This window comes from Plectropomus leopardus, chromosome 6 (genome assembly GCF_026936395.1).
Source record: "Plectropomus leopardus strain MGB_pleo_1.0 chromosome 6, ASM2693639v1, whole genome shotgun sequence".
In the NCBI taxonomy this organism is placed as follows: domain Eukaryota; kingdom Metazoa; phylum Chordata; class Actinopteri; order Perciformes; family Serranidae; genus Plectropomus; species Plectropomus leopardus.
In genome coordinates this window covers 20,671,626-20,684,318 of record NC_142181.1, presented here as the reverse complement: position 1 = coordinate 20,684,318, position 12,693 = coordinate 20,671,626, and the positions used below count along the sequence as shown (strand labels likewise).

Sequence of the window (12,693 nt, the reverse complement as noted above, 5' to 3'; positions counted from 1 at the left end):
AAACCTTACCCATGTAACTGTACTTTTAGTCACTTTACCTTGAGTATGTGACGTAATGACACTCAACCATGGCTCAACCACAACTTTACTTTCCTAAACCTAACATACATAACTTTCCTTTCCTTAACCAAGTGTATAGGACCTGACTTATGTAACCTTAACCTTGGTAACTTAATCTTATGTAAGTAACGTGACGAAGCCCACCCATGCTTCTTTTCCTTAATCTAACCTCCATAAGTTCACTTTCCTGAACCTAGCCTATGTTACTTCACGTAAAGCACCAAACATTACATTTAGTTTATAACGTGATGCACCTTACCATGAGCCTTATCCTAAAACTAATCTTACCAGTGGGGTCACTAATTCTTATGATATAATACAAACTTTTGTTGGTGCATTATTGTAAGATATACAAACTGTCGTAACAAGACATGCTGGATCGTTAGTAGTTTTTTTTTCCACTGTAAAATTTTGAGTGTATACCGTAATGCATGAAGTTCACACTTAGACATGGTGGAAATTAAATAAAATGCCCTACATAGTATATAGAGTGGGATTTTAAACATAGACTAAAGCGCTAAGAATCACACTAGCTCACAATGTTAACATGCTGTTGCAGGAATATGGGGTTGCACAGGAATTTGGTCAGAGACCAATCAATTGATGATGGGGTGAAAACAGGTGATCACCTACGATGTATCTGGGACCCATAAATGTCTGTACTACATTTTGTGCCATTGCTTCCAGACACCAACATGTTGAGATATTTAAAAGATAACTGAAAACCTGTTGGTGGCGCTACAGCAAAGATCAGGGGTCAACAAAGTCAATAGGATTCATCCTCTAGGGACTAGAAATCTCTGAAATAAATTTCATGGCAATTCACTAGTATTTGTCGAGGTATTTCAGTCTGGGCAAAGTACCAACCAACCGACATTGCTATTACTAAAGCCGTGCTCCTAGTGTGGCTGAAAATTAGATGCATAGAAGCCATGGAAAAGAAAAACAAATGAATTTAAATTAAAGCTGTAAATAAATTAAAAAAAGACACATCTACAAAAATGTAATTTAAGTTACTCATATTTACATTAATGTTATAATTTGTGTTATATAAGTCTGCTGCAGTTATTCTCTTCTTCCATAGAAATGAATGTTATCACGTGAGCCATCATTATCTCCATCATGTGCATAATGAAACACACTAAAAATACATGATGGTGAGGTCACTGCCCAATTATTTTAATCTGCTGGCAGGAGTTTGGGGCAAAAGGGTGATTAAGTGGTTTTGTAAGTTATCAGACACTTAGCAGGAAGTGAGAGAGGGCCACAAACAGGAAGGAGCGGAATGTGCTTCCTGTTGGCCAGCGGTGTTAAACGGGGCAGATTCCTTGTACCATCGTAACTGACACACACCAACACACACGCACGAATACAGATGCATACTAAGAGGCAGGAATGTTTTTCCACTGAAATCCGGGGAAAAGCAGACTGTCAGGAAAGACAAACAGTAAGAGTAGATAACATTGAGACAGTGTGTCCCTGTGCTCCACCACAAATTAGACAACATGAAACCAGCTCGCGCTCCTCAGAAGGGACCGTTCTTTAGAAAATTCCCTTTTAAAACATCATTCATATCTTATTCATATAATTTCTCTGTGGTGGTGGCCTGAAACAAGTGTACCAACACAGGAGACACTCTTGATAAACTATGAAACTTTTTCCATTTATGATTCACATGTAGCAGACTTATCTGGCCTAGGTTTAACCTTCACTGACTGATTTTTTTTGCCACTAGGGGGCAGCAGAAACAAGACATAAACACAATAAGTAAGTAAAGCTTCTACAAAATCAAAACAAGCTGAAAAATGCTGAAAAACTCATCGACCTATAGAAAGCAAGAGTTAGACGATCTTCCTTACGTTCAATCTAGAAGAGGCCCCCTTCACACTATGCACAGTCACTTCATCTTTTGTTAAAATTTAAAAAAAAATATTGATTCGCAGATTTAAAGACAGCAAACACAATACGCTCAGAAAATATTGTTCTACTGCCAGGTTTGACGAATTCAATTACATTACATTTTTCATCCCATGAGTCGAGTTATTCTAACATTAAAAAAAGCAAAATAAAACAGAAATACATAGACTACATGCACTTTTGTAACCACAGCTCATAGAACTTACCTACTTTAATACAGTTTTGGTAATTACTGTTAATATATTCAATGTATTTCTGTCAACGTAGTTTAAAAAGAGCATTTCTTAGCAGTAGCTACATAAACTTTATTAAATTCAACATACTTGAAATACACAGAATTTATAAACTGCAATTAACTCAACTTTATTTAAGTAAATTAAGTAAATTCTATGAGCTATGGTCACATACATTTATATAGGTTATTCATCTATTTTTTGTTGTTTTTAAAATTATTTTTTATTTCAATTCATACATGGCACTTTTTTGGGTTAATGTTAGAATTACTTGCCTTAGTTGAATGGAAATTTTATATGTAATTTTATATGTAATTGAAATAAAAAAAAAGAAAAAAAAGAATAAAGCGAATAATTTCATTAAGTGTGAGAGCCTATAAGTGATAGCTGTATTTGGCCAACATTATCATATTTGAAGCTAAAAATAAAAATAAAATCAGTATTATTTATTTTTAAAATAAGTAAGTACATCTTACATCCTGCCCCTTACTTTGCTTTCTTTATTTGTACCTGTATTTATGGATTTTAAAATGTATGTGTTGATTCTATGTTTAATTTTTTGTCCTCATTTATTGCTATGTGTTGTTTTTAATTCTACATGGTGGCAGCAAGGACAATTTTCCAATTTCAGAAACTAACTAAAGGGGGTACTAATGATTTATAAGTTAATGTATTTAGAGTTGTTTCAAAAGTATGCCGATCCTTTACCTGAGTAATAATATGACCGTATAAAAGTACTTCATTAGACTGCATAGGTTAATGTGTAGTTGGTTTAAGTGGAACTGATTTAATGACTGTATATATTGTTGATCAGTTTCATCCGAACAGTTACTCATATTTCATTAGCTGGTCATGTGCTTTGAATACTTGTCTGCAAAGTACCTAATGTAATGTAAATGTACATATTTATGTACAGTATCTGTTCCTGCTGATGTTATGGACACTCATCACAGAGGTGAGAGTGGGAACTAAGGGAACACGCCTGTGTATATGAAATTAACATTGGTCGTCCTTGAGGGCTTCCTGATTGAATCACACGGGCTGGATGACGTCATGCGAGGTTTAAGTCATATTTTGGATTAGGGAGGGCAAGCCAGGGAGAGAAAGGGAGCGCGAGAGAGGGAGGATGAGTCACTGCCTCATTGATGACTGTCTCCACTGAGTGGTCAGATAATTCAGGTACAAAAAGAGACACAGGCACAGCACGACCGCCTAATGGCACTCAAATAAAATGACTTATTGGGAACTCGCAAAATACACCTTTTAGTAAGATTAAATAGTATTGATGCCCCTCCTCCCCCTCCCCATGAGGCTGGTGCTAAACAATGATGAATCCTGCTCTTCTGCATCATATTTATGACCAAGGATTTTAATAAGTGACTAATGAATATCAGTGCTGCCATCAGACGCAGGCTCAGTGTCGGCTGGGTTAAACTACTGAGACATTCGGGAAGAATCATGCGATGTGCACCCGGTCCATCAGGGACCTTGGTATATTTGAGGGGCTGTTACTCTGATTCAGGTTAATATCCCCCGCTCTATAAATATTTTGGATCTGTGACTGAAACATCGAAATTCATTTATAGTTCCTTCAGGTGTTTTCTGGTGTTCAGCAGTTCAGATATGACAGAAGTTCTGTATTCATGGTTGGACTACTGAATGGGCCCCAACTTGGCACAGGCCTAAAGGGTCATGGGGCCCCTATGCAAGAAGCCACATTTGAAGTGACTTAACATTTCTTGTAGAAAAGTCAGTCTACAAAGAGAGACAAAGCCATGATGCAAATGATTAACAAAAGATGCTAAATGACCCCAAAAACATTCAGATCCACTTCAAAGAAACATAAAATAACTCCAGGGACAAAGAAATGGACAACTACCTCAAGGAGACGTAATGAGACGCAAAACAAGATGCAAAATGACTACAAAGAGATACTGAATGACTACAGAGAGACATGAGATGACCACAAAGAAATGCACAACCTTAAGGAAATGCAAAATGACTGAAAACACCCCAAACAACAACAAAGAGATACAAAACATCTAAAGATGCAAAACAAATAGACACACAGAGCTACTACAAAGAGATGCGAAACAACTACAGAGATGCAAAATGACCACAAACTCAGAATGACTAAAGAGATGCAAAACTAATCACGGAGACACAAAATGACAACAGACATGCAAAAGAACTACAAAGAGATGCAAAACTAATGAAAACACAAAACAACTATTCAGTCATTATTTATAACCACTTGTTCTCTTAAGGCTGGAGCCCTGTCTGACATCGGGCGAGGGGCGGGGTAAGCCCTTGAAAGGTTGCCAGACAATCACAGGGCTGATACACAGAGACAGAAAACCTTTCACATTCACACCTACGGGTGACCAATTAGCCTTTGGACTGCGGGAGAAAACCGGAAAACGTGGACAAAAAGTCTGCTGACAACAGGGAGAACATGCAAACTCCACACAGCCAGCCGGCAGCTTCAAATCCAAAACGCTAATGTTTTGAAGGTCCAGTGCTAACAACTGCACCACCGTGCCGTCCGCACACAAAACAACTACACGCAAAATTATCACAGAGACATTTTATGACTACAAGTACAACGAAATGCACAACCACCTCGAAGAGATGCAAAAAATGACTAGATGCAAAAAAATAACAATGAAACAGCAAATTGCAAAGCTGATGGCATTAAATGTTTTGGCATATTTTCCTCAAAAATTATTGACAATTATCAAACTAGATGCAGATTAATTCATTGTGAAACTGACTAAGCTTGATGAAATGCACTGTTAATACTGTTGACAACAAGATACACTCTATTAGTTTTAGATGACTATCTCAAAGAAGTGCAAAGATGAAAACTACTTGTAACTTATGATATAGCTTGATGTATGTAATGGTCTGAGGATTTCACACATCAGTTCCAAGTCTTTTTTCTCGAGCAAAAATCTTTATCACACATGAACTTTTTCAGGGATCTCGATGATTTTTCCAAATAAAATACAAGACATTCGAGTACAGAAGTGGTCGACTCAAAAGACACCGTTAAAGTGCAAAGCAAACTTGTCAAATGGAAGACCAGTACAGTAATACCCTCTTTCTGCATCTCACAAATGAAGACAGCAGACTGACGTCTCATGGTGCAGAAACAACAGATTAACTGATACATTGTGATGTAAAGATAAATATAAATTTGATTATCTGATTTCCTGGTCTTACATGCTTCATTACTATTAAGTTGTACAATTTTCTGAACTCGTGTGGACTGTTATAATTCAAAGAAATAAACAGTAACAACTCAGCCTTCATATGGATTACATAACAGTTTTTTCCTGGATGTTATTGCGGGTCAAAATAATCAGAAAACACTAGCAGACTTCAGCAAACATCATCACATTATCAAAATCTTGGTCAGTGTTTGCCAAAAAGTCTGTCATCACTCAATCATTGTGCAAACAGTCACGTTTGTGTTTAAACACGAGCGTATGACGCCCTCTTGTGCTTAAAAAGTGGGACTGGCGGTGTTGGATTTCTGAAAGCAGTCACACGGAGCAGTTCGGCTAAACAATACAGATACTACAAAAATGATAACAATTTCCTAAACTATCTCAAAGTGTGAAAACAACAACAAACAAGTGTCCCAAGTGCCCCTTATCCAAAATGTCACATTCTGTAGAAAAAGGAAACAAAAGCCTCAAAGTGTTCATGCATCAAAAGTGAAAGAAATCACATCCTGGCTCCTGATCAGTGCCTCTTTTTGCACCCCGATGGGAGTGTGCAAGTCCGACACCTGAAAGTTCAGCACGTCAATGTCAGATGCTCCAAACGTGGCCTCCACCGTCACCCTCTCGTGCATGTGAAACTGAACCTTCTTGTTGTTCATGGAGAGGAGACATCGGAGGAAACTCTCTCTCAGCACAGATCGTGCATGCTGCTCCATCTGCAGCTGCTCGGCGTTTGACTCCGAGGCAGCAGAGGTGGGAATGGAGGTACGACAGAGAGCGATGAAACGGGGTGACGTGGGGTCAAATCCACGGCTGTTGGGGTCGGGTCCTTTTGGCAGGCGAAGGACAGACACCGGCGTTGCCATCTTAAGTCTTTCTGCCCAATTTAAGGAGAACAAAATTTAACACTAACTAAACAATATACACTCTCCAAACATCAAGTGTCTTTTTTAAAATACATGAATTTGGCCTATACTCACACAGATAACCAAGATGTTTAAATTATGAACAGAAAATAAGGATTTCTTGTTTTTTTGTAAGTGGATTAATCAAATACAAACAGTTAGCTTACTATGATTCTTTGATTTCAATCTCAAGAGAAAAAGTTGCAGTTACACTGATGGACATATACACTACTTCATTACCACGTGTTTTGATTTCTGAAAGTAATATTACATGTTTTCATATAAAGTAAAAATTGTATTTTTTTAGTATTTATTTACAGGAGGGGAGGGAAAAGTCACTATATATGATATATACTTTTTGATGGTCTTGAATAAATGAAATCAACTTTGAGCAATCTAATATTTTTGTCTTGTAATTTCATTGATAGTTTCTGGGTATTTTATTTGATCAGCTATTGACGAGATACATTAACTGTATGAATTAAACAGCCTTTGAGTTTGTGTTTATTGTTGTGTGTTGTATTGGAGAAACATCACTATTTTTTGACATTTTCTTCTTTCTTTCATCTTGTTCACTTACGATTGACTCGCTTTTAAAAAAATGACTGATTAATTTAATCATTTAATGCAACCCTATACAATAAGTCTGTTTGACGGCGTTTCCTAACATTGCTGATACACTAAGTTTTAGCTTTAATGTGTTTTAATGGCGTTATGTTATAAAGAAATATACTTTCGTTGGTTAACGTCGCTTAAACTGCTTGCCTATGTTATATTACTCACTTAAAATAACGATTATCATATGCATCCGCCTACAGAGCAGCAGGTGAGGTTGTCCTACAAAGTAAACATATATTTACTTGGCAAAGAGGTGCCACTTTAAGTTTGCTAACTTCACTAAAAGTTAGCATCTTCGTGGAGGCGTGTTGCTAATGCTAGATTACTGATAAAAGCTGCTACAATTTCAACACGATATGACCGAAAACAACGCTTTTTTCCTCACAGCAGGAGCGACTACAGCGAGAGTTGAGCTAGTGTTTGAATTAACAGCCAATATATACATTTTTTACACTTACTGTTTCCTCTGAGTAGCTGCATCAGCAGAGAAACATTAGCAGCAGGCTGTTTTCTTCGTCTTTTCTTTGCTGGCGGATGAAGAAGCAGCTTACAGGAGCTGCACCGCCGCCTAGTGGTCTGGAGTGCGCAGGTAGCGTGGAGGAGAGAAAAGTACTGATTTTTTTTTTGAAAAAAGCACTGAGCAACTTCGCAAAAAAATGTCCAGCAAATGTGCCAATGTTGCAGACAACATTTGAAAATTTCATTTATTTGGGTAACCTATTCTCGTAATTACAATGGTGTGCTCATGTTGGAAAATACTGTTGTCTGCTGTGCTTTGATATGGCTGCTTATCTTGCCACTTAAAAGTAAACAAAACAATGTCTGGAACTAATAAAGTTTATATTGTTTAAATCCTCCAAGATATTATAATTAATCAATAATAAATGCAACAGGAGATGTTATCTATCTATCTATCTATCTATCTATCTATCTATCTATCTATCTATATATATATATATATATATATATATATATATATATAGAAAGAGAGGGGGAGGGGGAGAGAAAGAGAGGCCACTGATATCAGGACAAGAAAACTCTTCACAATGCATGGTGGGTGTCTCCCTAAATCCAGCCTCCTGAGACCATGCACTAAGCAAAAGTAGGGGCGCTGAAGATTAGTGGATCTCTATGTCCAGGATGAATCACAAAAATCCAGAAACAGATGTCCCCAAGTGATGTCTTGCAAAGTGAATATCTGGCAGCAGAAGCCCAGCCATGACATGGACAATGATGATGGTGATGATGATGATGATGATGAGGAGGAGGAACTGTCATGGAAGGACAAGCCCCTGCATGGCTTGTAGCACCGACAGAGTCTTTGATAGAGTTGTAGTGTTTCCACACTGCGTCAGTGTTTCAAAATAAACATGTGCTGACAGGCTTACACAACTGGCAAAGCTGAAAGACCTGTGTTACTCAATACTACTGTCTAGGTATTACACCCTCGTTCAGAGATAACAGGGTACCACGAGGAGGTTATCAACTTTCTATGTTAACCCAGGCTTTCTGCTTCAAACTCCATGTGCATTCACTGCGCCGTTTGACGCTTAAAAATAATTGATTGCATGCCGCCTATTTCCGCCCTTTGAAGAATATTAAAAAGTATTACAGCACAAAGTGACACTGTTGCTTCAGTATAGGTGAGAGCTGACAGAAAATGACGTATGGTGAATGTTCAAGTTAATAAAGGTGATCTATTGTTATATCACTCCACTTTATTTATTTAGGTTATTTGGGTTTGACACTGTCCCATAGGCCTAATGAAGGAGATGTATAATTCACTTCAGTTTTTTGACAAATCAAAGTAAAATGAGTTTCACGGTATGCATGATTTGAAGGAATTATATCACATTTACTGTGAAATTAACGTCATCCTGATAAAAAATACATAGTTACTTGTTAATGTAGCATATAATGTCATCTATGGTTTTATAGAAAACTTATTTTAGAACCACTGTGGACAAACTGACCAGAAAACACCACAGACACATTCAGTAGTTCAGTAGTACAAACAAACTGATGAGGTAACTGATATTCTGTCTCAGATTTTCTGCATCACTGATAACTTACAGGCTCCTGTGAGGAAAAATAAAGCTTTGCAATATAGCTATACTGTAAATGCGCAACTTTGTTAGGAGGCATTTGTGTTACATTACAGCTTAACAAGTCGCATGAAGTGTATTATGAACGTTTTTGGTTCATATGCCGACACTGATTATCGAGTGACACTCTTCAAAGAAGCTGTGAAAGATGCTTTTCAGCTGATTTCAAGCTGAAGCTCAGAACATAACCTGCTCCCTACCAAGTTAAGTTTGACATGTAAGTTACCATGGCGATCCAGCCAGTTCAAAAGGGATCCACCTTCATAGTACAGGAAATTCTGGCTTTAAACTCAACAGACCTCTCTATGACCCTAATCTTACTTCATAGTATCCTCCCTGGTAGAGAAGAAACAAAAACATTTCTCTTGCTCCCTTTTCCCTGTAAGTACATAGATCAGTAGATCAGCAAAAACACTTGAGTATGAATCAGCATAAAACTTTTTGGAGTTTTTCCATCACATGGCTCCAATTGAAGGACTTTCCATTGTTAAGGACAAAAATCACACAAGTAGAATTGTTTTTTAAGAAAAACATGCGCATAAAGTATTTTTTAAAAATTCCCCACTTTCCACAGGCCCATGAGGAGTGAATCATATCCCACAGACTTTTTCATTGTTAGTTTCTGTCATGTTGTTTATCTCAATCAATCAATCAATCTGTCAGTCAGTCAGCCAATCAATCGGCCAATCAATCGTTTGTCACATGTATTTATACAAGATAATGTATCTTCTTACAGTGTTTGATGTTGCTCTACAGTTGCAAATGTTCCCAGATGGTTTTAATCACTCATGGCACTCATCCCAAGCCTGGGCGGCACGCTAGCTTTGTGGTTAGCACTGTTGCCTCACAGCAAGAGGGTCTTTGGTTCAAATCCCAGTTCGGCCCTTCTGTGCCCTTAGGTGTGAATGTGAGTGTGAATGGTTGTTTGTCTATGTGTCTATGTATCAGCAATATCAGCAATATGTGTCCAGGGTGTACCCCACCTTCCACCTGGTGACAGCTGGGATTGGCTCCAGCCCCCTTGTGACCCTTACAAGGGCAAGTAGTTACAGAAAATGATTCACTGATGCATCCCAAGCTGTACAAGATGACACCATGGTTGCTCAACTGCAACACAAGCAGCAGCCCTGCAGTGCATCCACTCCTGCACAGCCAGTACTTTTTCATCACATATTGCTGCTTTCCAATGGACCTCAGCGTCGACATATTACACTATTACTCTCTAGGTATCCTTCTGCGTCTGCTCTTTATGATCGAGATTCTGCTACCATGATACGAACACAAGCATGTGGTGGGATACCACTGCACTTGGTTATATGTAGGCAACAACAGCACAGCCCACACTGGGACATCATCAAAAGCACAGGCTGGCTTGGATGGTTAGGTTTAGGGGAAAGGGGCAGATGGTAAGGTGTAAAAAAAAAAAACATTACATTCAGATGGGAAGCAAACACTGGACTCCTGCATGAAAGTCTGGGGTTTGGTTATGTCCATTTTTCTTCATCTATAACTCAATGTTTACTGATGTTTACATTTGAAAACCTTGACCTGGCTATCTGGCAGCTTGCTAGAAGTTGACGGGAGGAGAGTTTAGAGACTGGTGAGTTCCCGATGAGCCTGCAGCCATAGGCCATCACCTTTCTATACCAACCACAAAAAGCACCACCAAGGTTTGCAACATAGACATGAGAGCCTAAATTTAGCACAAACTAAACAGAGAGGCAACTGTAAACATGCAAGCCTACTAAATGGTATTAGCATGTGTTTCAGTGCCCATCATGCATCTCCAGCTAAGCACTTGTTTTCAGATTTAGTTTTTGCCCCTCATAGCTGCTCTGTAGCATGCTCGCTACTCTAACAGTTGTTTCAGTACAGTTGGAAATGTATCACTGACAGAGGAATTCAAGGCCTCTCCTCCCACAGCACAAAACAAGGAATGGCCACGTTACACCTCAGCAAGAGCGCTATCATCAAAAATACCACCACGTCCTGTACTGATGACAGTCTTTGTTTGAGATGCAGCAGGATGGCATTTGCGTTTATACTACAAAACATATGTGGTCAACTATGTCCCAGACCTCCTCAGCAAGCAGTTTGAGTGCTTGGATCAGAAATACGTCTCGCTAGCCTTTTATACCTGTATTTAGCGCTATCCACTTGTGATCACCTGAGATGCATGTTTATGCCACATCTAAACAGGGTCAAAGATGTTGGCCCCAAGTGCACGACTCAGGGGACAGTTCAGGTGGATAATCAAAAGTGTTTACCGCAGAAAAAAGGGCATGGGTCACAGACAGGCATTCAGCCCTAGGCATTTGGCTTAGGATTAGACAAAATAGATTTAAAAAAGAGATTTAAAAAAAACAAGCAAGGCACAAAGATGAACTGTCACCAGAAGCAGGGTTAACTGGACCCAGGTTAAATCCATCAGGGCGAGGCAGACAATGACATAAGTGGGAAACATATGGGGACAGGAAGTAGGGATCTGAATCAATAGGAGAGATGCGTTACAAAATAAAGCAGGAAATACATGAAAGAATGAGAATGGGAGAAAAAAACATGACGTAGAGACCAAATCCCCTCCTTTGTTAAAGTAAAATGCTAATATTGACAAAAGAATCATATCACAACATGCACTGAGGAGACTATTATCTTCAGTTTATGCCCTATTAGCATCCAAGTCCAAGTTGTAACTATGAATAAGAAACACAGATTCTTTTAAAAGCTCTTTGCTACATACAATCGTTACTATTTGCAGTTAGTATCCTCTTTAAAGAACTCAACATCAGTAAAAGCCAAGCAAGAAAATGACAGTGCTATTTCAGGTAAAAATTCAAATAAAAAACAAATGAAAATACAAAACAGATCCAACCTGGAGACAACGAATCAATGGCTCAAATCAATACAAGTTTGTCAACAAAGGAAAACATACATTATAAGAATTATTTTGTGATGATTCTACACACAGGGGCTTTAAAGGTCCAATAAAGTCACATAGTTTAATGTTTAACCCTGCTTAACTATCTCAAATATTTCTCATATCATGCAGTCTCAATGTTATATATAATGACTACATCAAAAACACTGAGTATAAATAGTCCCAACATTTTGTCTTTTAAAAATTAACTTCATTACAAAAGCACTTCACTAAACTTTTTTATATCATATTACTTTTTAAAAATATTTATTAGTTATTTAACTTTGTAATAACTGTACTTCAACTTTATTTAAACAGTGCTTTCTCACTTAATAGTAATAGGAGTTCGTTTTGCGTAGTAATTTATAGTATCGTCATTTGACTCATAATGGCTACTCCGGTCTAACTATCCACTCTCTTAATTACATCATGATGATGACAGGGCAGAGTTGTGACATAAATAGATCATAACTTACACTTTCGATCTTGAGGACAAACACAGCTGCATCGGATCAGAGACATTCTCTTCAGACAGCTGTGGAGGTGGTGGGGACACAACTTTCCGCTAGACTTGACTCACGTCAATAAGCCAGTAAATTTTCTTTCATCGCCTACGGGACGGCTAAATAACATAAACAGTTAACTCTATCAAATGCTATATATAGCTCAAAAGCACCTCACCACATCCTTCAAAATAATCATAAAGTT

General features: G+C 38.0%; 1 protein-coding gene across 2 annotated transcripts; it reads right to left on the bottom strand.

The window, feature by feature from the left end:
* Positions 1–5,179: 5,179 nt before the first annotated feature.
* gemin7 (gem (nuclear organelle) associated protein 7) lies at positions 5,180–7,569 on the bottom strand. Of its 2 annotated transcripts, none has more exons than XM_042487029.2 (2): positions 7,422–7,569; positions 5,180–6,317 (listed from the first exon to the last, which is right to left on the bottom strand). In XM_042487029.2, the coding sequence occupies exons 1-2, from the start codon at positions 7,441–7,443 to the stop codon at positions 5,920–5,922; spliced, it is 420 nt and encodes a 139-aa protein (XP_042342963.1). In that variant the 5' UTR covers positions 7,444–7,569; the 3' UTR covers positions 5,180–5,919. The 2 variants fall into 2 exon arrangements, with proteins under 2 accessions (XP_042342963.1, XP_042342964.1); XM_042487030.2 differs by having other exon boundaries at positions 7,407–7,529.
* Between the last annotated feature and the right edge of the window lie 5,124 nt (positions 7,570–12,693).

Bases quoted from the DNA above. Each gene is read 5' to 3' on its own strand.
- gemin7 (XM_042487029.2), bottom strand. From the start codon at position 7,443: ATGCAGCTACTCAGAGGAAACA. The intron at 6,318-7,421 runs GTAAGTGTAAAA...TAAATTGGGCAG, and splicing joins GCAGCTACTCAGAGGAAACA to AAAGACTTAAGATGGCAACG.